Here is a 27915-nt window from a genome sequence, read left to right on the forward strand (position 1 = left end):
ATATCGTCACACTTCCAGTACTTTGCCAAGGCGTGAGGCTGCACTTACCTTAAGGCGCTCTTAGGAATGTGATCCCTGCTTGTTCTAATGTTCGGTATGGAAGAAACAAGTTTAAAACATCAAAAGCAATTGCTTAAAGTTATTATTCCCGGTTCTCTTAGGCCAATGTACTTGGACTTACGAAGGAGAAGATGCAGATAGCAGTAGTTCGTTAAAATCCATAATATGGTTCCTTGGCCTCTCGCTAGAAAGACAACTGACTCTACAAGGGGACTTTCCTCTACTGATTTTAATGAATAGAGAGAGAGAAATACAATCCCTGAAATGAGTCTCGCCACCTCTCAGGCCTAGATGCTCTGGGAGAGTCTGTCCACATGTCTGGTGGCATTCCTGGGTTCTGCAGCTTTTGTGGGTTCAGCAAATTCTTCTGAGCCTGTGGCCCTACAGGTGGCAAGAGACTGTCCATGTGGGTTCAGCACACTCTGACCCTCACCACACTGACCTCAGTTTATATACCCTGTTTTGGGTCTGGTGGAGGAGGGCAATCCTCTTGTTTCTATTGCCCACTTGCTGAATGTGCTCTCAGTTTTCCGCTCTCCTGGTTTCTCTGCGGCTTTTGTTGATAGCGTTGATGTGTAACAAATTTCTTTGATACTTTTCATATCTTTGCATTTCAAGAATTCTATTTCTCTATTAACGCCTGCTATTAACTGGAATTTCTCCCCTTCCTTCTTATCAAGCAATTTCATTTAATATTTCAAAAGTTGCTTATGTCTTTCAATAGTTTTTTTTCCCCCTTCTGTTCAAGAAGTCCAATAATTTTTTGAGTGCAGCAATCATTTAGAAAGAAAATCAGCAAGAATCCATTATAGTGGATCTCGTTCATACATTTATATAACCAAAGAATGTATAAAACATTTCACATCCTTTAGGGCTTGCAATAAAATAAGATACACATCCTGTTTTTATGTTGTTTCTTATCTGAGGATCTGGAGGTTTCTTCGACAATATGTCTCGTAGTTTGGGAAGTGGGTGTTGATCTCTCATTGTCTTAAGTTTCTGTAGCAGGAGATAACGTGGAATGAGCAAAGAGGTTATTACTGAAATCCTCCGTGTGGACAGGAGAATAGAGGGATTGCTTCCTGATTGAAGGAGCAGATAGAGAGAGAGACATAAGCCCAGATCTTCAATGGGAGTTAGGTGCCTAGTTCTCATTGATTTCAATGGGAGTTAGGTGCCTAAATACACATGAAGAACTGGGCCCTAGTAATTCACTACCAAAATATTCAAGGCATATTAGACATCTATACATCTGTGACAAATGTGGGAATTGTCTGTAATATTTTAATGAACTATCTGCCTGACTAGTCTGGACTTATCACCGTGGAATCACTACCCAGTGAGGGGCAAGAATTGATTTCCTCCCTAGGGCCATGTCTACACTATAAACTGTGGTCAACACAAGTTATCACAGCGCATAGTCACCAAAGCTTGTACATCGCTCAAGTACGTGCATACTTTGCTCCTTGCGTCAGCACTGCATGTAGTCCCCAGAAGTGCCTCTATTGATGTGAAGTGTGGTGCACCACGAATAGGTGTCCCAGTATGCCATGCGTTGCCATTGGTGCAATGCCTTTTGGGAAATTTTCTCAGTGGGCTAGGGGCTAGGGGCTAGAAGGGACTAACCCAGGGATCTCTGAATGCAGGGGGCAAGTTCCTACCATGCAACTTTTTCCATTCCATAATGCCATCCATATCCCATAATTTTGGCACCTCTTTTTAAGAATCCCACAAACCCAGGTAGCGCGCAAGCACACACACACACACACACACAGAGGGAGCTACACATCATGATTGGAACTGGCTGAAGAAGGACATCAAACAAAGAACCGAGGATGGAATAAAGTGACCAGCCTGGCAGAGGAGAGGGGTCACTCTACCCCGTTCCAAGGCCTGATATGCTACAGTGACGAGAGACACACTGGGCTCTAAGGGGTTAATAGAGCGCTAGGAAGGCTGCACAGGATGCAGCCAATCAGAGAAGGGCTGAACGGAGTAGTCAATTCGGACCAAGCAAGCCCATTTAAAAAGGGAGCTGCAGGGCAGAGGAAGGCAGTTCTCTGCTAAGAGCCCAGGGAGGAAGGACTGTGTCTCTGGAGGGCTGAGAAAACTGCCAGCACCCTGGACAGATCAGTGCTGCTAGCAGGGACCAGGGGAGCGAGAGACAACTCCTGGCTGGCTGCTGGTGTTTGCAGGTTGAGACCCTCAGGCAAAGGCAAAGAGGATGCAGGGGCCATGAGGAAGTGGCCAGACAGTTTGCTGCAGTAGCCACTAAGGGAAGTGGCTGAACAGTGGACTGCAGGTCCCACGGAAGGGGGGAGCACAGTGTGTGGCATGGCCGGAGGGCTGTGTTGCTGAAGAGGACACCATGGTCCTTGGAGAGATGCGGGTCCTAGAGCAGGAGTGACGGCAGCAAGGAACCACCCAAAGAGGGTGCACAAACACGCAGAGCTAATTCCCAAGACAGCCAGCAGGAGGCGCCACAGTGGTGAGTGAACTCCATTACAGGGACATATTATGCAGCAAGGGTTTCAAGGACTTTGGAACTTGCCAAGATGTCCATGTGGCTGATGAGTGACACCTGGTCAGACAGGTTTGCATGGAAGCTGTTTATTGTTTCCGATATATGTTCTCTCCATTGTGCTTTTGTCCAGAATAAATAATACCTTACATCATGAGAACTGGTTAATCCTGTCCTTGCCCCTGTGACAGAACAGGATGGCAGGTGCTGAACTACACTCTGACTTGATCACAGTAAATTGCAGCATAAGTCACCAGTCTGGAGGGACCTGAGAAAGGTGATGACTAGCAGCCGGAGACCTTAATGGGGTGCCCTCAAAGAGGCCAGGAAGGAAGGCCAGTGCAGTTACCTCGGAAACCATGTGCGACAGAGATGGCAATTTCCTGCAGTGTCTTTGTGAGATCTTACTGCATTAGCTGTATGTACCATGGGACAGGGATTGTATATAATTCCATAGGGGAGAGGAACTAAGAATGGTGGAGGTGATTAGGCAAATTCACACAGGTTGTAACACCTCCAAGGAGGTGTCACCATGCGGAGAGTCTCACCTATACTGGTTCAACTGGATTCTCCAGAGACTAACAGGCAAAGACAGGACATTTGCAATAATAGTTTAAACTGACGCCAGTGCTGATCCAGCAAATGGACAGGACCTTCTGTCCAAGGGGGCACCCAATCCTTCTTGGGAAGGTTTGGAAGGACTTTCATTTGTTGAGGCTCCGTAAGACTGAGGGATGGCTTCTAGTAACCTTTGCATATATGTGTGTATAGCATGTGTATAGGAACTCTTAATGTTTTTGTATGTTTTCTCTGTCATGCTTTCACCTTAAGGATAAACGTGCTTGCTTAGAAAGAGCTGGGTGGGAACTTGTGACTGCTGGCAATTACAGCTATTCAGAGCCCACAGAGAGAAAGCAAAGTGCAGATGCTGATGTCAGGCAGTCTGGCTTGCTGGGGATATCGCACTGTAGCCAGGGAACTGTGCAGCGTGGGAAAGCCCCCGGTCTGAATGGGGAGAGATGCGAGTCTCTGCACAAGAGAGGTGACGGCTGAGGAGCCAGGGGGCTAGAGTAAGTGCCCTCAAGGGATCAGGGAGGGGAAACACAGGGGCAGTTGCCCTGAACTGTGATACCATGACAATATGGTTTCATTTCCGGGGCTGCTTTAGACAGGCAAAAGGGCTAGAGATTTAGGGGCTGTATTGTGATGGAAAATCCAACCACTTCATCCACTCCAGTAGTGGCACACAGTCAACATAAGGGCTCTGGGCTCCCTGTTACAACCCATGGCGTAGCAAACACACAGGGACATGACCAGAGTCCTGCTGTAGCCTGGCTCTTGTCAGCTGCCCAGATGGCCTTTTGGGGCCATAGGCAGCCCTATGTAAGTTACAGCAGCCCTAAAGGTGCTGTAATGTAAACCAGGGGCCTGGTCTGCAATCAAGGAGGTATAAGGTGACAAAGTCTCCTTGGCCTTCTACTGCTGCCCCACATTTCCTACCCTGAGCAGGCTCAGCTGAAACAGAAAATCAGAACCTCTCTTCTTTTTGGAAACAAAAGCCCAGCTTCTCCTTTGCAGGGCCCAGTGTCACCAGTAGCAAGGAGCTTGCCCAAAGCCCTTTAGCTCCTCAGTGCAATGCAGGCTGTGGAACCAGTTTGCAAGTCAGCATCCCTTCTTGCCAAACTTGTGTCTTGCTGAGATTGGGGAACTATTTAGCTATTTCCACCCTGAAGCAATAAGCAGCCCTCAGCCCTTGCTATCTCTGGGTCTCCATCTAGTCTCACAGCTCAGATTGCACAGGTCCCTTGCTTTGATGGTTTTGGAAAGCGATCAGACAGCTTCCACATCTGAGAACTTTGCTCCTGCCAATGCCAGCAAGGATCAGTTACGTAACTGCCAAGGGAAAGAGGGCGGTTCCACATTAAGAGAACTCCCCACTCCCTCGAACCTGTTGTTGTGTGTCCAATATTCCTCCAGTGCTGTGCAAGTTGAATTACAGTGAGTGACGCTTTCCCTAGCTGCCCAGACACACTTGTGAAGGGACGTGGCTTCAACAAACAAGACACAGACGTGAGGTAAGGGAACTAAATCAACCTATGCATGCAGAGGGTAAAGTGGACACCACATAATAGGGACACAGTTAATAGGCACAGCTGTTTAACTAGTGCAGATGGCTAGGGACAGTTTTCCTGCAATGCATTTGGTTTGCTTTAGAATCACCTCTGCAACTTTGCATTGACTAATAGACTAGCTGGAAGCGGATTTTTTTTTTCCGTGTGCCGCTGAACTATGACAAGCAAGCCTCGAAGCATTTGAGACAATAGAAGCTAGGATGTGCCTTATGCAAACTTTGTTCAGTTTTGAAGTGTGTATTTGTTTCATAACAGATGGCTTTAGAGAGTCCTTAATAAATACAGATGGATGCAAAAAGGTGCAATTACTGGGCAGAAAAAGTGCTAATTCAGTAAACAAGAGCAGGTAAACAGGATGTATTTCTGAAGTATACATTCAGATTTCCGTGCTAGGAGGTAGGAACCGAAGCAATGGAGCTGGTTGGGAAATTATCTTTTTTTCCTAAAAAAAAATCAATGAAAACAAACAAAAAAACCCAAACCTCATGGATGTTGAAATGTTTCCATGAAAAATATTGGATTTTCACCAAAAAAAAATGTGAAAGGGAAAAAATCTGTTTTCTCCTAAAACTTGAACTTATTAATAGAAAACTCATTGTCAGAGAAACATAAGGCATTCCAGTGGCTGGGAGTTGATGCTAGAAACATTCAAACTGGCAATAAGTTGCATATTTTTAACAGTGAGGGTAATTAACTATTGGAATAACTTACCAAACTGTGTGCTGGAGACTTTATCACTTTATCATTTGAATTCTTTCAATGAAGCCTCCATGTCCTTCTAAAAAAGGTCCTGGTTCAGCCACAAGGTATTGGGCACAATGCAGAGGAATTATTGGATAAAATTGTAAAATTCTGTTTTTATGCAGGAGGTCAGACTAGATCATGATAGTGGTCACTTCTGGCCTTAAATGTTTGTTAATTACCCCACATTCTTGTTGCAATATTCAATTTAATAGGTCCATGTCTCTATCTTTGGAGGAGAACTCTATCACTGCAATGTTCAGTGATCACTTAGTACTTGCAAGAGGGACTTTAGTCTGTGTCTCTTGCCAATTTTGGTTGGACATATTCCTGGAGATTTCATCACATGACCTAATCTTTAAAGATTAATGTTTAGTTCCTGGAGACTCCCAGACAATCCTGGAGGGTTGGCAACCTTTACTCTGGTCCCAAATGGCTGTGCATAATAACAAGAGATTCACAGTGCCCCCATCCAAGCTCTCTGTCTGGGAAACTCAGCACATAAAGGCACAGTCCCCAATATCACAAATACTAACTGAATTCTGTTGCTCTTTAACCACACATGAGCATCTGCTACTTAAGATCATCCAACCCCTTTTGTATAACGAACAGGAATGGCAGATGTGCCTGTTAAATCTGAGAGGCGAACTAGTAATTACTTTCTCCATAACGCTGTCCTCTTTGTTTATAATATAAATTGCTGATCCTTTTCACTGAAGTGATACCAACTCTGTTCCCTGAATTCTACGCACCAGCAAGACTGCATGATCTCCCCCCAATAAAGGAGACCATGGTGAAGAGAGTTGCAATTATCGGAGCTGGCGTGAGTGGACTGACCTCCATCAAGTGCTGCCTGGATGAGGGGCTGGAGCCCACCTGCTTTGAGAGGAGTGACGACATCGGGGGTCTCTGGAGATTCACAGTAAGTGAGGGGGTTCGTTGCCTGTGGAGTGAGCTACACCTGTGCGTCCCACGCCAGTAACCAGAAGAGACTATTCATTAACCAAAAAATGAAGTCAATCCAGCTCAACAGCAGCCTTAAACAGAACTAGTTTGTTCAAAGAATGGCAGTGTCCTGTTCAGACACTGGGGCGTGGCAGTCACCAGGCCTCTGTATTGGATGCAACCTTTGGATCCCGCATGCTCCCCAGCCCCCTAGGTTTGAGCAGCATTCAGACACAGTGCCAGGATGCAAACTCTCTGGCTGGCACCCTCCATGCTGCCCTAGGCCCCAAGACCAGTGCTGGCCCCCCTCACGTAGCTTATGCACACTCTCCCCAGAGTTCCGCCCGCATGGGCACTCGAGTTTAACCCTTTGGGGACATGTGACAGATAAAGTGAGGAATTTAGCCCTTGCGAAGGAACACCTTAAGCACACACACTTTACTCTCAGGGTATCTCTACACTGGAGCTGGAACTGTTATTTCCAGTTTAGGCAGACATACCTGCCCTTGCTCTGGGAGAGCTGGCATACTAAAAATAGCAATGGAGAGGTGGTGCGTGAGCTGGGCTAGTCACCCAAGTATATACCTAGGGTCGTGGATGGGATCATACTCGGGGTGGCTAGCCCCTGTCCCCACTTCTGCCAACATGGCTAGATTGTTGTAATTCATGTGCTAACTCAATCTGAGCTAGCATGGGTATGGGGATTACGCTCCCTGCCCCAGTGTAGACATACCCTTTGAACACATATGAGATACAGATCTATGGGAAAACAAGGAACACCTGAATATAATACCCTCCCTTGGCGACCTCAACGCTCTCTTTGGGGTTTGATCAGCAACCTTCAGGGGATAGAGCCCTCCAGCCTGCCCCTCCTCCTGCTCAGTTTTCTGCATCTAGCAATGAGCTCTTGCCTTCTTGTTAGGGAGCTTGTCTCTTTTAAAAGCAGGGCCTGACACCTCTTCCTGCTTCTCTTCTCATGCTGGGGCTTTTCCATTCCCTCTTTCTCCCCTGGGGGGGCTGCTGGCAGTGGGCCATTGTCCCAATTTCAGACATGGTCTGTATTGTGCCACAAAACAAAAGTTTTATTCCACACTGAGGGTTAGAGTAGAAAATGGAGTTCATAGAATCAAATGGAATTCAGAAACATACAGGGACATATTCCCAGCACTGTAATGGGGGCAGGGGAAGGGGGTTACATTAAGTAGGTCCTAAGTCCCTGCATCCAAGTCTATCCTTATTGTACAATGATACTTAGCATCTTCAACCGGCCATACTGGTAACTAATTAATCCTCAGAAGCCCCTGTGAGTTAGGGTATGTCTACACTACGAAATTAGGTCGAATTTATAGAAGCCGGTTTTATAGAAATCGGTTGTATACAGCCGATTGTGTGTGTCCCCACATAAAATGCTCTAAGTGCTCTAGTCAGCGGACCGCATCCACAGTACCGAGGCTAGCGTCGACTTCCGGAGCATTGCACTATGGGTAGCTATCCCACAGTTCCCGCAGTCTCCGCCGCCCATTGGAATTCTGGGTTGAGATCCCAATGCCTGAATGATGCAAAACAGTGTCGCGGGGGGTTCTGGGTACATGTTGTCAGGCCCCTCCCCCTCCGTCAGAGCAACGGCAGACAATAGATTCGCGCCTTTTTACCTGGGTTACCTGTGCAGACATCATACCACGGCAAGCATGGAGCCCGCTCAGCTCAGCTCACCGTCACCATATGTCATCTGGGTGCCGGCAGACGTGGTACTGCATTGCTACACAGCAGCAGCAGCTAACTGCCTTTTGGCGGTAGACGGTGCAGCATGACTGGTAGCCTTCATCGGTGATCTGGATGCTGGCAGCCGTGGGGCTGGCAGCCATAGGGCTGCATTGCACCAGCCCCTTGCCTTTTGCCTTTTGGCAGTAGATGGTGTATTACAACTGGTAACCGTCGTCATCGTACAGCAGTGGCTGGAACTCCGTATGTCCCCCAGTCCCCCATCCCCCCAGTCATATTCTGCTGCCTTCACAATGACGATGATGGCTATCAGTCGTAGTATGCCATTTTCTGCCAAGCGCCCAGTATTTTCTGCTAAGCACCCAGAAGAGGCCGAGGGCGATCTGGGTGCTGGCAGACGTGGGGCTGGCAGACGTGGGGCTGCATTGCACACAGCAGCAGCCCCTTGCCTTTTGGTAGAAGATGGTATATTAAGACTGGTATCAGTCGTCATCGTACTGCAGTGGCTGTCAATCATGGGCACCTGGGAAGACATGCTCAGTCCTATAGAACTGTCTTGATGATGATGGCTATCAGTCGTAGTATGCTATTTTCTGCCAAGCTCCCAGTATTTTCTGCCAAGCATCCAGAAGATGCCGAGGGCTATCAGTCATGCTGCACCATCATCTGCCAGCTTAAGATGTAAAAAATAGATTTGTTCTGTATTCATTTGCTTCCCCCTCCCTCCGTGAAATCAACGGCCTGCTAAACCGAGGGTTTTGAGTTCAATCTTTAGGGGGGGCCATTCTGTGTGACAGTTGTTTGTGTTTCTCCCTGATGCACAGCCACCTTTGTTGATTTTAATTCTCTGTACCTGTACGCCATGTCGTCACTCGACCCTCCCTCCCTCCCTCCCCCGGTCCGTCAGATACTAGTTTCGCGCCTTTTTTCAGACCAGACGCCATAGCTTGCACTGGGATCATGGAGCCCGCTCAGATCACCGTGGCAATTATGAGCACTATGAACACCACGCGCATTGTCCTGGAGTATATGCAGAGCCAGGACATGCCAAAGCAAAACCAGGACCAGCCGAGGAGGTGATTGCAGCACGGCGATGAGAGTGATGAGGAAATTGACATGGACATAGACCTCTCACAAGGCACAGGCCCCAGCAATGTGGAAATCATGGTGTTACTGGGGCAGGTTCATGCCATGGAACGCCGATTCTGGGCCCGGGAAACAAGCACAGACTGGTGGGACCGCATCGTGCTGCAGGTGTGGGACGATTCCCAGTGGCTGTGAAACTTTCGCATGCGTAAGGGCACTTTCATGGAACTTTGTGACTTGCTTTCCCCTGCCCTGAAGCGCCAGAATACCAGGATGAGAGCAGCCCTCACAGTTGAGAAGCGAGTGGCAATAGCCCTGTGGAAGCTTGCAATGCCAGACAGCTACCGGTCAGTCGGGAATCAATTTGGAGTGGGCAAATCTACTGTGGGGGCTGCAGTGATCCAAGTTGCCAGGGCAATGAAAGACCTGGTGATATCAAGGGTAGTGACTCTGGGAAACGTGCAGGCCATAGTGGATGGCTTTGCTGCAATGGGATTCCCAAACTGTGGTGGGGCCATAGACGGAACCCATATCCCTATCTTGTCACTGGAGCACCAAGCCACCGAGTACATAAACCGCAAGGGGTACTTTTCAATGCTGCTGCAAGCCCTGGTGGATCACAAGGGACGTTTCACCAACATCAACGTGGGATGGCCGGGAAAGGTACATGATGCTCGCGTCTTCAGGCACTCTGCTCTGTTTCGAAAGCTGGAGGAAGGGACTTTCTTCCCGGACCAGAAAATAACCGTTGGGGATGTTGAAATGCCTATCGTGATCCTTGGGGACCCAGCCTACCCCTTAATGCCATGGCTCATGAAGCCGTGCACAGGCAGCCTGGACAGTAGTCAGGACCTGTTCAACTACAGGCTGAGCAAGTGCCGAATGGTGGTGGAATGTGCATTTGGACATTTAAAAGCGCGCTGGCGCAGCTTACTGACTCGCTCAGACCTCAGTGAAAAGAATATCCCCATTGTTATTGCTGCTTGCTGTGCGCTCCACAATATCTGTGAGAGTAAAGGGGAGACATTTATGGCGGGTTGGGAGGTTGAGGCAAATCGCCTGGCCGCTGATTACGCGCAGCCAGACACCAGGGCGGTTAGAAGAGCACAGCAGGGCGCGGTGCGCATCAGAGAAGCTTTGAAAATGAGTTTTGTGACTGGCCAGGCTACGGTGCGAAACTTCTGTTTGTTTCTCCTTGATGAACCCTCCGCCTCCCCCCCCACCCGGTTCACTCTACTTCCCTGTAAACCAACCACCCCACCCTCCCTTCCCCCCTTCGAGCACCACTTGCAGAGGCAATAAAGTCATTGTTACTTCACATTCATGCATTCTTTATTAACTCATCACACAACTAGGGGGATAATTGCCAAGGTAGCCCGGGATGGGTGGGGGAGGAGGGAAGGAAAAGGACACACTGCAGTTTAAAACTTTAACTCTTATTGAAGGCCAGCCTTCTGATGCTCAGGCAATCATCTGGGGTGGAGTGACAGGGTGGCCGGAGGGCCCCCCCCCACCGTGTTCTTGGGTGTCTGGGTGAGGAGGCTATGGAACTTGGGGAGGAGGGCTGTTGGTTACACAGGGGCTGTAGCGGCGGTCTCTGCTCCTGCTGCCTTTCCTGCAGCTCAACCATACGCTGGAGCATATCAGTTTGATGCTCCAGCAGCCGGAGCATCGACTCTTGCCTTCTGTCTGCAAGCTGACGCCACCTATCATCTTCAGCCCGCCACTTGCTCTGTTCATCCCGCGATTCAGCCCACCACCTCTCCTCTCGTTCATACTGTGCTTTTCTGTAGTCTGACATTGACTGCCTCCACGCATTCTGCTGTGCTCTCTCAGCGTGGGAGGACATCTGGAGCTCCGTGAACATATCATCCCGCGTCCTCCGTTTTCTCCTTCTAATCTTCACTAGCCTCTGTGAAGGAGAAACATTTGCAGCTGGTGGAGGAGAAGGGAGAGGTGGTTAAAAAAGACACATTTTAGAGAACAATGGGTACACTCTTTCACGTTAAATTTTGCTGTTCACATTACACAGCACATGTGCTTTCATTACAAGGTCGCATTTTTCCTCTTATATTGAGGGCCTGCCGGTTTGGTGTGAGAGATCACTCACGCAGTGCCAGGCAACAGATTTCGGCTTGCAGGCAGCCATGGTAAGACACAGTCTTTTGGCTTTTTTAACCTTCTTAACATGTGGAAATGGTTTCAAACAATAGCGCTCTCATTTCCCATACCAAGCACCCGTTGGGTTGGTCATTTAAAATGGGGTTGCAATGTAAAAGGAGGGGATGCGGTTTCCGGGTTAACATGCAGCACAAACCCAACTAACTCCCCTCCCCCCCCACACCCAATTCTCTGGGATGATCACTTCACCCCTCCCCCCCACCGCATGGCTAACAGCGGGGAATATTTCTGTTCAGCAGAGCAGGAAGGGGCACCTCTGAATGTCCCCTTAATAAAATCGCCCCATTTCAGCCAGGTGACCGTGAATGATCTCACTCTCCTGAGGATAACAAAAAGCGATAAGGAATAAATGTTGTCTGCATGCCAGCAAACACTGGGACCATACACTGCCATGCTTTGTTATGCAATGATTCCAGACTACGTGCTACTGGCCTGGCGTGGTAAAGTGTCCTACCATGGCGGACGGGATAAGGCAGCCCTCCGCAGAAACCTTTTGCAAAGGCTTTGGGAGTACATGAAGGAGAGTTTTCTGGAGATGTCCCTGGAGGATTTCCGCTACATCCCCATACACGTTAACAGACTTTTCCAGTAGCTGTACTGGCCGCGATTGCCAGGGCAAATTAATCATTAAACACGCTTGCTTTTAAACCATGTGTAATATTTACAAAGATACACTCACCAGAGGTCCCCTGTGTGCCCTCAGGGTCTGGGAGCACGCCTTGGGTGAGTTCGGGGGTTACTGGTTCCAGGTCCAGGGTGATAAACATATCCTGGCTGTTGGGGAAACCGGTTTCTCCGCTTCCTTGCTGCTGTGAGCTATCTACATTATCTCCATCCTCATCTTCCTCATACCCCGAACCCGCTTCCCTGTGTGTTTCTCCAGTGAGGGAGTCATAGCACACGGTTCGGGTAGTGGTGGCTGCACCCCCTAGACTGGCATGCAGCTCCGTGTAGAAGCGGCATGTTTGCGGCTCTGCCCCGGACCTTCCGTTTGCTTCTCTGGCTTTGTGGTAGGCTTGCCGTAGCTCCTTAATTTTCACGCGGCACTGCTGTGCGTCCCTGTTATGGCCTCTGTCCTTCATGGCCTTGGAGACCTTTTCTAATATTTTGCCATTTCGTTTACTGCTACGGAGTTCAGCTAGCACTGATTCATCTCCCCATATGGCGAGCAGATCCCATACCTACCGTTCGGTCCATGATGGAGCTCTTTTGCGATCCTGGGACTCCATCACGGTTACCTGTGCTGATGAGCTCTGCGTGGTCACCTGTGCTCTCCACGCTGAGCAAACAGGAAATGAAATTCAAACGTTCGCGGGGCTTTTCCTGTCTACCTGGTCAGTGCATCTGAGTTGAGAGTGCTGTCCAGAGCGGTCACAATGAAGCACTGTGGGATAGCTCCCGGAGGCCAATAACGTCGAATTCCGTCCACACTACCCCAATTCCGACCCGCTAAGGCCGATTTTATCGCTAATCCCCTCGTCGGAGGTGGAGTAAAGAAACCGGTTTAAAGGGCCCTTTAAGTCGAAAGAAAGGGCTTCGTCGTGTGAACGTGTCCAGGCTTAATTCGATTTAACGCTGCTAAAGTCGACCTAAACTCGTAGTGTAGACCAGGCCTTAGACAGCCACAGTGGATGTTGGTCATTAGCAACTACTCATTTCACAGCAAAAAGCAGTTTACTGGCAACTTTTGAATAATGGCAAAAGTCCCATGCAAGCTGTGACAGCAGACGCTGGGGCTTTCCGCAAGGGTGGGGGTGCTGGGGACTGGTGGGGCTGCACAGTACTTCCTCCTGCTCTCTTTGCCCTGCACCCTGCCCTGGCATCGGGGACTTGGACTCAGCAGGTCCCAGTGCTTCCTTCCCTGGCTGCAGCCCACAAATCTGCCTGCAGCCAGGGTTTTCCATGGACGGTGGAGGTCCTTGGTGGCCCATGGGGCTGCACGGTATCTCCCAACCAGCTGTCTGGGTTGCAGACTCAAAGCCAGCAAATTCATTACAAGGGGAACGTCTCTTCCAAAAGAATTGTCAATAAGCAACAAGCCCGTTGCTAATATCTGAAAGTCGTTAACATTAAAGTGAAGGGGATGGGATCGGTTCTGAGGGAAAATGTTGCTAATAACCACAAGTTGTCTTTATCAAGCTTGCTAATAACCGGCATCCACTGTATTATTAACCCCACTTGATGGTGGAGAAACTGAGGCACAGAGAAGTTAAAATGTGCCCAAGGTCACACCAGTACATTTTTGGCAGCTGAGGAATACAATTTTAAGAGCCCTGACTCCCTCGTCCCATGTTTGTTCTTCTAATCCACTCCCCCTCCTGGAAGTTCTTCCTAAAAAATGACTGGAGTTGGCAAAATGTCTTAAGAACTGCTTAGTAATTGGCCTGAGCAGCCGGTGTGACAAAGTGCCATGCAATGCAACAGCATTCAGCTGTGCAAGCCTAAGTGAAAACATCAGCAACAAATTTCCCAGTGTTTGAGTCCATTGTCTTTCACACTGTCCCTGTGTGAGAAGGGGAAAATCAGTGCTTTAATTCGCAGGGAATGCAGAAAACACTTCAGACACCCCTGTGTCTGGTGAAGCCACCCCCTTGAAGGCCCATAGGGACAAGAAAGGGAAGGTGGGAAGGACGGGAGTCACAGATGTCATCGTCCGTGTCCTCCCGCCCATAGTCTCAGGGACTTGATTATGTGGCACATGCTCAAATGTTCCCTCAGGATGTGTCTACACTGCAGTTACACACTGGTGGCTGGCCACTGTCAGCTGACTCGGGCTCATGGGGCTCAGGCTAAGGGGCTGTTTGATTGCAGTGTAGACATTCAGGCTCGGACTGAAGCCCACGCTCTGGGACCCTCCCCTCTCATGGGGCCCCTGAGCCCGCTCTTGAGCTCAAAGGTCTACACAGCCCCTTAGCCAGAGCCCCACAAGCCTGAATCAGCTGGCACAGGCGAGCCATGGGGTTTTTAATTGCAGTGTAGAAATACCCTGGACTAGAATTCTTTGAAGGGGTCAAGAAGCATGTGTACCAAGGGGATTCAGTGGATATAGTGTACTTAGATTTTCAGAAAGTCTTTGACAAAGTCCCTCACCAAAGGCTCTTATGCAAAGTAAGCTGCCATGGGATAAGAGGGAAGGTGCTTTCATGGATTGGTAACTGGTTAAAAGATAGGAAACAAAGGGTAGGTATAAATGGTCAGTTTTCAGAATAGAGAGGGATAACTAGTGGTGTCCCCCAGGGGTCTGTTCTGGGACCAGTCCTATTCAACATATTCATAAATGATCTAGAAAAAGGGGTAAAGAGTGAGGTGGCAAAACTTGCAGATGATACAAAATTACTAAAGATAGTTAAGACCCAGGCAGACTGCGAAGAGCTACAAAAGGATTTCTCAAAACTGGGTGACTGGGCAACAAAATGGCAGATGAAATTTAATGTTGATAAATGCAAAGTGATGCACATTGGAAAGCATAATCGCAACTATACATATAAAATGATGGGGGTCTAAATTAGCGGTTACCACTCAAGAAAGAGAGCTTGGAGTCATTGTGGATAGTTCTCTGAAAACATCCACTCAATGTGCAGCGGCAGTCAAAAAAGCGAACAGAATGCTGGGAATCATTAAGAAAGGGATAGATCAGGGATCGGCAGTCTTTGGCACGCAGCTCGCCAGGGTAAGCACCCTGGCGGGCCGGGCTGGTTTGTTTACCTGCCACGTCCGCAGGTTCGGCTGATCGCGGCTCCCACTGGCCGCGGTTTACCGCTCCAGGCCAATGGGGGCTGCGGGAAGCAGCGGCCAGCACATCCCTCGGCCCGTGCCGCTTCCCGCCGCCCCCATTGGCCTGGAGCAGCGAACCATGGCCAGTAGGAGCCGCGATCAGCCGAACCTGCGGACACGGCAGATAAACAAACTGGCCCGGCCCGCCAGGGTGCTTACCATGGCGAGCCGCGTGCCAAAGGTTTCCGATCCCTGGGATAGATAATAGGACAGAAAATATCATGTTGCCTCTATATAAATTCATGGTACGCCCACATCTTGAATACTGCATACAGATGTGGTTGCCCCATCTCAAAAAAGATATATTGAAATTGGAAAAGGTTCAGAAAAGGGCAACAAAAATGATTAGGGGGTATGGAACGGCTTCCGTATGAGGAGAGATTAATAAGATTGGGACTTTTCAGCTTGGAAAAGAGACGACTCAGGGGAGAGATGATTGAGATCTATAAAATCATGACTGGTGTAGAAAAAGTAGATAAGGAAGTGCTGTTTACTGCTTCTCATAACACAAGAACTAGGGATCACCAAATGAAATTAATAGGCAGCAGGCTGAAAACAAATAAAAAGAAGTATTTCTTCACACAGCACACAGTCAACCTGTGATGTTGCCGGAGGATGTTGTGAAGGCCAAGACCATAACAGGGTTCAAAAAAGAACTAGATAAATTCATGGAGGATAGGTCCATCAGTGGCTATTAACTAGGATGGGCAGGAATGGTGTCTGTAGCCTCTGTTTGCCAGAAGCTGGGAATGAGCGACAGGGAATGGATCACTAGATGATTATCTGTTCTGTTCATTCCCCCTGGGGCACCTGGCACTGGCCACTGTCGGAAGACAGGATACTGGGCTAGATGGACCTTTGGTCTGACTCAGTAGGGCCATTCTTATGTTCTTACCCTCTGTGCCCCAGAGATAGGGGAAACAGCCCTTAAGGTTGCTGTCAATGTGCCACGATGGAACGTTCCTTCCCAACATCAAGGCTCAGGTGGTAGGTGCTGCAGCCACAGCGGCAGCAGGACGGCGGAAACATGCATTCTGGAGGAAGCATTCTGCCCATGGAGTGGTGATGCGGGCAGAGTGCCACCACGGACACAGCTATAATAAAAGGCTGTAGAATGGTCTCCTACCAGAGTGCTAACTGATGTGGAAGGGAAGAGGGCCCTGGCCTCAGATGACTCATCTAGCAGTGCTCCAGAGGCAGTGCTCCCTCTCGGGTGTCTAGTGCTTCCCTCTGCACTGGGCCCTTAGGGAATGCTGGTGTTGACGTCCCCCCTGCCCTCTGTGCAGCTGCACAAGGCAGAGGAAAGGGGCCCTGCTGTTGCCCCTCCATGACATTTGTGCAGAGATCAGCTGTGATTTGGCCCCAGATAAAGAGATCAGTTTAATTCTGTTGTAAGTGCAACAGCCTGGGCCAAATTCTAATTCCTAATCTCGTCTGTGTCCCACCATGAGTGGAAACCAAACGCTATGAACAAAAAGGGGTTGATAGGCATATTCTCTCCCTGGCTGCATGTGCAGAATGCATTCACTCTTCCCTGTGACACTGTGCTGATAGGAACATGTTGAAGATGGGAGGCCCAGCCTTTACAAATCTGTGGTCAGTAACACCTGCAAGGAGATGTCGGCCTTCACAGACTTCCCGTATCCTGAGGATTTTCCAGTCTTTCTGTCCAACTCCCAAGTCCTGGAGTATCTCAGGATGTATGCCAAGCATTTTGGCCTTCTGAAGCACATCCAGTTCAAGGTGAGCTATAAAATGTAGCAGCTGGTCCACATGAGAGGATAACAGTCTACCAGAGCTGCCAGCTGATGGAGTAACTTCTTCACTTAAGCAGTCTAGGCTCATGGTTTTGGCACTGAAAGTGCTGAGCTTGGGTGGTGTCAGACAAGGATCATAGGCATCATACACCTCTCCGAGGCAGGCTATTTAATATGTATAATTTGTATTGTGGTGCCTATGAGCCCCACCCAGACCAGAGGCCAGATTTCTAAAGGTATTTAGGTGCCTAAAGATGCAGAGGCATCTAATGGGATTTTTCTAAAGCATCATGGTACCTAACTCCCACTGAAATCAACAGGAGTTAGGCACTTCTGAAAACCCCACTAGGTGCCAATCTGCATCCTCAGGTGCCTAAATACCCTTGAAAATGTGGTCCAGGGCCCTGCTGTGATAGGCGCTGTACAAACATACAACAAAAAGACAGTCCCTGCCCCAAGGAACTTACAATCAGAGTTGGCTGAAAAATGGAAGCCCCTCCTCACAAAAAATGTGATGACTTTGGGGAGGGGGGAAGTCCCAAACTGGGACAAAATGTCAGAAATGCAATTTTTTATTGTTGTTATGTTGCAGGAAGAGTTTTCAAGAAAAAAATCCATTTCAGAACTGAAAACTTTGCAGCTTCCCAGCTGACCATCTGGAAGACTCTTGTCAATTTCACTTGACATTAACAAGACACCTCCCCTGGGGATGTAAAAGAACCCAGCCACTCAGCCTCCATCTCTGGCTCCCAGAGCTGCGGGGTGGAGGAGAAGCAGGGAGGCAAAGCGCCTGGACTCTGCCTCCGCAGCCCTCCAGGAAAGCTTGTCTCTTTTACTGTCTAAAGGTTAAATTGATAATAGCATTCCATGCGGGCAGCCAGGAGGCTGTCATAAAAATTTTCCCAACAGAAAATCAATTTTTTTCTGCAAAATGGAAACTTTCTCATGGACAATTCTGGTTTTGCGAAAGTGGCAAATTTTGACCAGCTCTACTCACGGTTTAAATAAATCTTCCCCCAGGCCAAAGTCAGGGCTGTCGCCCTCCCTATCTGGAAAATGGTCCAGCAAATTTTCCCAAGCACACATTGTCATAGACTGTTTTCTCTACTTATATTTGTTACACTCAGATCTCATGCTGATGGACGATATTTGTTTGGTTCAATGTTTCAGACCACAGTCATCAGTGTAAGGAAATGCCCAGATTTCTCTGCCACTGGCCAGTGGGCTCTTGTCACGGAGTCTAATGGGAAGCAGGAGTCATCTGTCTTTGATGCTGTTATGGTTTGCATTGGCTATCTCTCTGATCCATCCCTGCCGCTGGAGTCTTTTCCTGGTACAGGATGTCTTGTGTTTACTGTTAAGCATTTCTGTGTTTGGCAAGAAGACTAACAAATCCACAGATGGAAACATTTTTGTTTCCATGTTCTAATTTCCTGGATCTGGCGACTGCCGTCATATTGACATGCGTAATTAGGGAAAAGCTTTCGTTTTCCAGCTGTCCCTTTTTCAGGTCTGGCTAATTGATAGGCATGCTTCCAAGGGACAAGATTATTTCTCTTGAGAAGGCTATTCAGAGAAGCTGGCTGCACTAACAAGTTAGAAAGCGTGTTATTGGTGTGGGTTAGGGCAACAAAAAAAGCACTGGGCCAAATTTATCTGTGGTGAAAGTAGACATAGCTTCTGTGGAGTTGCACCTGATTACAGCAGCATTTGAATTTGGCCCATAATCCCCAGACAGAAGTTGTAGGCCTTTCCCTAATCTTTCACCACCATTTAATTTTGTCAAGTGCTTCTCAAGAATGAGGAGGAAAGGTTCACAGCAGGTTTTGCTGTTTTTTGTTGTTGTTGTTGTTTTGTTTTAAATAACCTGGGTTCTCCCAATTGGTGTTTTAAACACAGCCGTCTCTCTGGACCACCAGGAGGAACTGGCTGTTGCTCTGTGCTACCATCAGAGTTTTTAAACATTGGCTGCAGTTACATTATCTCAGATTTTCTAACCACAGAGCTCACTTTGGAGGGGGAGGAATGGACAACAAAGTTTCCAGTGGTATATTCCTAAAGGGGTTGCAGTGGGACTAGGGTCCCGTCACCAAATCATTGCTGTCCATGGGTTAGAATGTCTTGTTTATTTCTGAACCAGTTGCTCTTACAAGCGTAGTTCTACAGTAGGTCTAGTGTGATTGTCCAGAATACTGTAGTGCTGTCAGGTCTCTATTGTAGCACTTTTTTAAAGGTATAGTAACCGCAGCACTGTTAGTTACACTTACACACACACACACTCAGAGCCATACAAATCACTTTAAAATATTCGGGGCCCAATCCTGTTTGCTTTACTCATTGCTGGGGACTGAGGGATCAGGAGGTGGTAGTTCCTTCTCTCCCCTGCTCCAGTCATAGATTCCCTGATCAGAAGGGTCCAGATCATTTAGCCTGACCTCCTGTATAGCACCAGCCAGAGAACTTCCCCAGCATAATTCCTAGGGAAACATCCACTCTTGATTTAAAAACTGCCAGTGATGGAGACTCCACCGTGACTCTTGGTGAGTCTCCTAGTTCTGGTTTCTGTGGGAGGAGGAGGAGAGGGGTGGGGACAGTTCTATCTGCTTTCTCCTCCTTGGCTCTGCTGATGACCGTGTCTGCAGGGCAAGGAGGGAAGAGCCCGTCTATCACTTTTCATTGAGTTCAAGGCCAAAAGGGTCATCTAGTCTGACCTCCTGCATCATACAGGCCATGGAACCTCTCCCAGACACTGTCTGCACCAGCCCATCACTTGAATTGGAACTAGAGCCTCCCTTTTAGAAAGGTGTCCAGTCTGCATAGGAAGATTCCAAGTATGGGAGAATCTACCGTATCCCTAAAGAAGTCACTCCATTTCTCTGACTGGGCCTTAGGAATTAGGTCCCCTCCCCTCTTCAGGAGCAAGTCTCCAAGAAAGGGCAAAGATTAAGGTTACTAGGACCATTTATCCCCTGAAAAATATAATAGCAACAAGACAAATCGTGAGGTCATTTTTTTTCTGTCCTCACTACCAAAATACACCTCCCATTAACACCAATGGACTCCGGGATATGGCCTGGAATTATAATTGACTATTATTTAAGTGATATTTGCCAGATACCCTTCCCCTCTTCCTCACAGGGATAGAGACATTTCAAGGCGAGTACTTTCACAGCCGCTATTACAAGCATCCAGATGTGTTTGAGGGGAAGAAAGTCCTTGTGATTGGCATGGGGAATTCTGGAGTGGATATCGCCATTGAGGCCAGTCGTGTAGCTAAAAAGGTACAGTTTTTCCAGCTCCTTTCAAACCTGCAGGAAGGGTGATGTTAATTTTTGTTATATGCAGCGGTGGGCAGCAATGAAGCCATTTAGAAGCCACACAGAGCGAACTGTCAGGAGAAAGGAGCTGAGAACCTGATTCTAGAGCAGAGGTCCTCAAACTGTGGGGGTGCAGCGGAACCTTGGGGGGGCATGGCAGGGCCTGGACCAGCCCCCACAGTGGGTGGGGAGGAAGTGCTACCCAGCTCGTCCCCGCCCCCAGCTCTGCTCCGGTCCCGCCCGCAGCTGCATCCTGGGCTTCTAGCCCCGCCCCCACCGCAGCCCAACTGCAGCTCAGCCCCCAGCTTCAGTCCCTGGCCTCTGCTCTGGCCCTGCTCCCGGCCCCAGACCCATCCCCAGCTGCAGCCCTACCCTCAACCCTCTTACCCCTGTCCACGTCCCCCACCCCTGAGCTGCAGGTTTGCTCCCGGACCCAGGGGGGTGCGGATGGGGGTAACCCTCAACATTTGGGGACCACTGTTCTAGAGGTTATTTCCACAGAATGGGAATATTGCTTTTTCAGAGACCCATGAGGCAAAGAAAAGTGCTACCAGACCCAACAGTCTAGTCCTTTAACATAACCCAACAGTGTCTTTATGGCATTGTGGTCTCCGAGGTTGCAGCAGTTGGACTGAGGAGTCAAAGGTGGCTTTGTCCTACCCCTACACCTCCCTCTCACAATTCTGAGAGACCTCGAAGTCTTTGCTCATTGGCTAGCTGGGTAAAGTCAGGGGACGATCCTTGTCTGGGATTAGTTTCATAAACGCAAGGAAAGCAATTCACCCTCCAAAGCTTTGCTGCTCTGTTGTCTTCTAGGTGATGATCAGCACTGGCCGAGGCGCGTGGGTGATCAGTCGGGTGTTTGACAATGGTTACCCATGGGACATGGTCTTCCTAACTCGTTTCATGAATGTGATCCGGAATTCCCTCCCTGGGCCCATTGCAACGTGGCTGGTTGCGCACAGGACGAGTCAGTGGTTTGACCATGCAAACTACGGCCTGATACCTAAGGACAGGTATATCCTGCGTTTCTGTTCCATGTGGTGGTATATTGGTTACTGAGTTAGAGAAGGAAGAGGAAAGTGCACCTAGCTAATGACGTACAATGTGTTAGAGGAGCAATGCAAACTCACATGTCGAGGGTTTAACTAGGGTTACCAACTTTCTGATCACACAAAACCAAACACCCCTGCCCTGCCCCTTCCCTGAGGCCCTGCCTCTGCCCCGCCCCTTCTCCAAGGCCCTGCCTCCGCTCACTCCATTTCCCCTCCCCCCCATCGCTCACTCTCCCCCACCCTCATTCACTTGCTTATTTTCACCAGGCTGGGGAAGGGGGTTGGGGTGCGGAAGGGGGATGAGGGCTCTGGGGTGGGGCCAGAAATGAGAGGTTCAGGGTGCGGGAGGGGGCTCCTGGCTGGGGTAGGGGATGCAGGGGGGGTGCAGGTTCCAGGAGGGAGTTTGGGTGCAGGAGGGGCTCCAAGCTGGGGCACAGGGTTGGGATGCAGGAGAGGGGATGGGGCAGGTTTGGGGAGGGGACTCTGGGCTGGGGCAGGGAGTGGGGGTGCAGGAGTGGGTGTGGGGAGTGGACTCTGGGTGGTGCTGACCTCGGGGGGCTCCCCGGAAGCGGCGACATGTCCCTCGGCTCCTAGGTAGAGGGGCCAGGCAGCTCTGTGCAGTGCACACTGCCTCCACGCACAAATTCCACCCCCACAGCGCCCATTGGCCACATTTCCCAGCCAATGAGAGCTGCAGAGCCTGTGCTTGGGGAAGGGCAGGGACAGCATATGGAGCCCCCATGGCTGCGCCTCCGCCCAGGAGCTGAGGGACATGTCGCCACTTCCAGGAGCCGTGCAGAGCCAGGTAGGGAGCCTGCCAGCCCCACCAACCATATTTTTAATGGCCCGGTCAGCAGTGCTGACCGGAGCCATCAGGGTCCCTTTTCGACCGGGGTTCTGGTTGAAAACCAGACACCTGGCAACCCTAGGTGTAACATAGGAATGTATAAATCTACACCAGAAAGCAGGGTTAGGGATGTTGATCAGCTAGGTTTTCATAGGACAGCTGAAGAAGCGGGTCTCCTGGCCTGCTCTGTGTAGAGGAGGGGAATACTAGCATTGTACAGTCCCAGGCAGGGGTGTTGGAATGGGGGGGGCCCAGGGAGCCATGGCCCTCCCACTTATTACCAGCCATAGGGAGAGTGATGTGGGGGGAGGGGTGGAGACAAGTGAGTAGGGGGTCGAGGTCTTGGGGGAAGAGGTGGCATGGGAGCGGGGCCTCAGGGGGGAAGGGGTGGCACATGGAAGGGGACTTTGGGGGGGGAAGGGGCAGCACACAGGAGCAGGGTCTCAGGGGAGGAGGAAGGGGCGGCGCAGGGGGCCAGGCCATGGTTCAGGCACCAATGGCCCCCACTTTTAGGGACCTTCTGCCACTCCTGTGGCCAGGAGCTAGTCCTACCCACTAAGCTTTCATTATGTAGAGACTCATAAAGAGTCAGACAGTTTTTGAAGTGCGTTTCTGCTCTGAAAAGTGACTCTGTAAAAGTACTGTGCGTGAATTGACCAGAACCCAGGGGAGGTGGCAGTGATGTTTGTGTGAATAAAGCAGGTTGCAGGAGGGGTGACTTTAATTAAAGACTTCAAGGCTCTGGAGCCTCGTTTGGAGTTGGGTGGGAAACGGGACCCTGCTTTCCCATTTCTGAGTCTTCCAGGTCAGAGGTCATTCTCCAGCTCTTTGCTGAAGCACATGGGGTTGCCTTGGCTGCCCCAGCATTCTGATTGTGTTTCTGTTTGTTTCAATGCAGAGATGTGATACGGGAGCCTGTGCTGAATGATGACCTTCCAGGCTGTATCATCACTGGGAAAATCACCATAAAACCGAGTCTGAAGGAGATCAAGGAAAACTCAGTCGTGTTTCAAAATAGCCCCACGGAGGAGCCTGTTGACGTCATTGTCTTTGCCACAGGATACAAGTTCTCCTTCCCTTTCCTTGAGGAATCTGTTGTCAAAGTCGAAAAGAAGCAGGCATCCCTGTACAAATATATCTTCCCCCCTCATCTGGAGAAGCCAACCCTGGCCGTCGTTGGCCTCATCAAGCCATTTGGTGCAGTCATGCCAGTTGTAGAAATTCAAGCTCGCTGGGTCACACGAATCTTTAACGGTAGGTGGAGCAGGAAGGTTAGTATGATGTGAGCACTTCCTCAAAGAAAAAGGCAGTGTTTCAGACACAGGTGGTGAGCGAGTTGGTATGTCACCCCACCGCGACGCAGACCACAAAGGGATTCATCCAGGACTAGGAAAGGTGGTGCTCATAGACTGGTATCTAAATTGAGTTGCTCCGCACGTTACCGTCTTACAGAACATTTTACAACCCAGTGACATCCTTACTACATGAACAAGCGAAATACTCCAAGAACCATCTTGGAAATATTGAGCTGGATCTGTCTGAACAGAATTTCGGAGCCTTGTTTTTTCCTCTAGGATACAGGTAACTCCCCTTGAAGAAGAGGGGAGTTTATTTGTATTCAGTGGCGAGAAAAGAGGGGCCCTGTGTTTGTAACAATTGGGAAGCCATGACACGAGCACTCACATCAGTTCCTTGTGGATGGTGCAGAGGCCACACTCACTGTAGAGTTTCAGGAGGCATTGTTGTCCCCTTGAGGCGCAATGCTCCCGAGAGCTCCCCCTGGGTTTGTGCAGCTCATCATAGCCCTCACCACAGTTCTGGGCCTTAAAGGCAATTCCTGACCCACTGATAGGCAGCTATCTCCCTTTAGGGGCAGGAAAAATGGAATAGCTTTTGTGTTACCAGGCAGAGCTAGTAATAAACAGGATTCCCCACTGCTGCACTAAGACCAGGCAGAATCCAGCAGCTGGTTCGTCCTTGCCTCTTGGAGGGAGGCAGTTTCTCAGCACCAGAGAGAACAGTGTTACACTCAGGACAACCTGGGGCCTGATTTTGATCTCACATCCACTCGTTCCATGCCAGTGTTGCTCCTTTGGGGAAGCTCCTGATCTCAATTATACCAGTGTAATTTCAGAGTAAATGCCATGGACTTTAACAGGGTTACTCCAAAATCACACTGTGTGACTGAAATCATGTTCTGGTCCCTGGTTCCTACAGATGAGGATTCAAATCCCAGTCATCAGGGAAAGAGTCTCCAAAGCAGTGGCTAGACTAGACTAGAGGAGGTTGTTAGAAGGCACTAGCTAACACGTTCCAACTAACATGTTTGAGAAGTCTGGTGCAGACAAAGCCCTGGTGATACCGGTAGTCTATGGCAATGGTTCTCAAGCAGGGGTACACAGATCTTCCAGGGGGTACTCAACTCATCTAAATCAGTGTTTCTCAACCCGGGGGGTGCAACCTTTAGGGGGGTTATAGGACAGGTTTTGGGGGGGGTTGCAGGTGCAGGACCAGCATTAGGAGGTGGCAAGCAAGGCAGTTGCTCAGGGCCCCATGCCACAAAGGGCTCCATGAAGCTCAGTTACATGCACCAGTCTCACCCCCTGGGGCTTGGGCATCAGCCCTGCCGCTTGGGGCTAGGATGTCAGACAAGGCTCACAAGTGAAAAACACACTGAAGTGTAAGTACAATATTTATATTCCAGTCAATTTATTTTATAATTATATGATCAAAATGAGAAAGTGAGCAATTTTTCAGTAATAGGATGCTGTGACACTTTTGTGTTTTTATGTTTGATTTTGTCAGCAAGTAGTTTTTAAGTGAGGTGAAATTTGGGGGGTATGAACTTCCTGAAAAGGGTACAATAGTCTGGAAAAGTTGAGAGCCACTGGTCTAGGGGGAAACTAAGCTTCAGCCAGTTTAGCTCTTGTAGACCAATCAGTGTAGATTTGAACAGTAGACTTCTCAAGCATGTTCATAGATTCAAAGAGTTTAAGGCCAAAAGAGATGTTAGATGAGCCAGTCCAACCTCCTGTATAGCACAGGCCTTACATTTCAACCCCACCCCCATATTGAGTTCAATAACTTGTGTTTGGCTAAAGCATCTCTTCCAGAAGGGCATCCAGTCTTGATCTGAAGACAAGAAATAAAGAATCCACCATTTCCCTTTTGTTTGTTCCAATGGTTACTCACCCTCAGTGCTAAAATATTGCCTTATATCTAATTGGAATTTGTCTGGCTTCAGCTTTCTCCTAGAAGGTTAGAGAGCACCTCTTTAAATCCTAGTCTAGACAAGGTGTAAGAGTGGGTGTGATTTGAGATGATTCATTAGAACAATTAGGCCACTTGTCCAACTGACAAGCCATGAGTTCTCTCTCCTTCGGGGACCAGGAGCCAGGGTTTCCAATCCAAGAACAAGCTCCAAATGACTCAGGCCTTGTCTACACACAAATTGGCACCAGTTTAGCTAAATGGGCACAAACACCTGTGTGGATGCTCTTATTTCCGTGGCTTATTTCAGCTTCGTTTAAATCTGCTCCTAACTGAAGTAAGCTAAATTGAAATAAGCCTGGTTTAAGCTGAAATAAGAGTGTCCACACCAGCCTTTTCACCAGTGTAACTAAATTGGTTTAAAATCCCACCTGAAGTTGAACAGGTCCACCACTTCATGACAACAATCCCTTTTCTGGTTTCTAGGCTTGTGTCAGCTGCTTCCAGTGAGCACCATGGTGGAAGAGATCAACGAGACGAAGAAAAACAAAATTCGCTGGTAAGCCATGTCACCTAATGCAAAAGACTTTGAGACAGATTTAAAAACCCCTGAACTTTGGGAGGTATCAGCATGCAGTTCCAAATTTGGCAGCTGTTCCCTATCTCTTTATAGGGGTGTCTAAAATCCAGATGTGGATTCAATTAGTCTACTATATCTAGTGTGTTTGAAGTCCATCTTTTAGCTAGCGGCTATATAATTATACAGGAAGTTTGGAATATCTATTCAAAGAAACCCACTGATGATCAAGCAGAATAACTGCAAACAGGACTGAATTTCAATGGCATCTCCTCTGTTTTACCTATTGATCAGAATGACATCCCTCCCCCTTCTTTTCTGATTCATTAAGGTTCGGTTTGTCCTATGATGAGATCCTGAAAACTGATTGCCTCGTGTATATTGACGAACTTGCCTCCTTGATCGGCACAAAACCCAGTGTGCTGGCTCTGCTCTTCAAAGATCCAATCCTGGCCATGAAAGTTTTCTTTGGTCCATGCACAGCATACCAGTACCGCCTGACTGGGCCGGGGAAGTGGGATGGAGCCAGAAATGCCATTCTGACCCAGTGGGAGCGGACAGTGAAGCCCACGAGAACACGAGTTGTAGAGGAGCCTCCAAACTTCTGTTTCAATTTGCTTAAACTAATCGGCCTCTTTGCTCTCTTCGCTGCAATTTTTCTTGGTTTCAAGTAGTCCTGGTGTGATGTACAGCCTGCGTGTATAAATCTTTTCTGGCTAGACAATCTCTATATGGGGAGGCAGGAAAGCAATACATACAAAGGTCCTGTAAGAACAGAAGGGTTTCTAAATCAAACTTTAACCAATGTCACTAAAACATTTCTCCTCTAACTAAACTACACACCAAGATTCGTCTACCTGAGACCATTGCACAGATTTAACTAAATGTGTGATGGTAAACTGGTGCAGGCCCCTGTGTGGACACTCATTTCTTTTAAAAGTGATTTATTTAGGGCTAGCTTAAATTGGATAGGAATAGGCGACTGGGAAAGAGATGCTTTAGCTCAGCCGGAAGCTGTGGGCGTGATTCAGGAATCAGTAGATGGGATTCTTTGGCCTGTGCTACGCAGGAGGTCTGGCTAGGAGACCATAATTGTCTCTTCTCCCCTAACATGGACATTTGTCAGATAAAGGCATGGGAAATGTAAAGTCCCTGGGCTTTAATAATCAGTTGTTAAAATCGCAAGGCTCCACACCTGCAAGGCGCTGAGATTCCTCAAATCTCTCTGGAGTTAGTTGGCATCAAGGGTGTTCAGCACCTGTGACGGATTGAATCACAGAAACCCCCTTGGGAACTGCCAACTGATGTGCCAAGACTACTTCTGCCCCTGCTTTCCCTGCCAGTCTGGGACTCCAGCACCTTGTCTTGTTGAGCCAGACACAACAGTCTGCTCCCACACAGACCCAGGGTCTGAACCACGTGCCCCAAAGCTGCAGACTTAACTGAAAGCAACTTACAGAAGTGTTCCTATCTTTACCACTCAGATGCCCAACTCCCAATGGGGTCTAAACCCCAAATAAATTCATTTTACCCTGTATGAAGCTTATCCTGGGTAAACTCATAAATTGTTCGCCCTCTATAACACTGATAGAGAGATATGCACAGCTGTTTGCCCCCCACCCCAGGTATTAATACAAACTCTGGGTTAATTAATAAGTAAACAGTGGTTTTATTAAATACAAAAAGTAGGATTTAAGTGGTTCCAAGTAGTAACAGACAGAACAAAATGAATTACCAAGTAAAATAAAATAAAACACGCAAATCTAAGTCTAATACACTAATAAAACTGAATACAGATAAAATCTCACCCTCAGAGATGTTTCAATAAGTTTCTTTCACAGACTGGACGTCTTCCTAGTCAGGGCACAATCCTTTCCCCTGGTACAGCCCTTGTTCCAGCTCAGGTGGTAGCTAGGGGATTTCTCATGATGACTCCCCCCTTTTCTCTGTTCAACCCACTTATATATCTTTTGCATAAGGCAGGAATCCT

At 48.7% G+C, this 27915-nt stretch overlaps 1 protein-coding gene across 1 annotated transcript; it reads left to right on the plus strand.

Annotated features, from left to right (window-relative positions):
• Positions 1-6238: 6238 nt before the first annotated feature.
• LOC135882866 (flavin-containing monooxygenase 1-like) lies at positions 6239-26599 on the plus strand. The gene is made up of 8 exons (XM_065409898.1): positions 6239-6376; positions 16717-16905; positions 18090-18252; positions 20058-20200; positions 21053-21252; positions 23037-23392; positions 25835-25907; positions 26257-26599. Exons 1-8 carry the CDS (start codon positions 6245-6247, stop codon positions 26597-26599), a joined length of 1599 nt encoding a protein of 532 aa, XP_065265970.1. The 5' UTR covers positions 6239-6244.
• The last annotated feature ends 1316 nt before the right edge of the window (positions 26600-27915 follow it).

Source organism: Emys orbicularis, chromosome 8 (assembly GCF_028017835.1).
Source record: "Emys orbicularis isolate rEmyOrb1 chromosome 8, rEmyOrb1.hap1, whole genome shotgun sequence".
Lineage (NCBI taxonomy): Eukaryota > Metazoa > Chordata > Testudines > Emydidae > Emys > Emys orbicularis.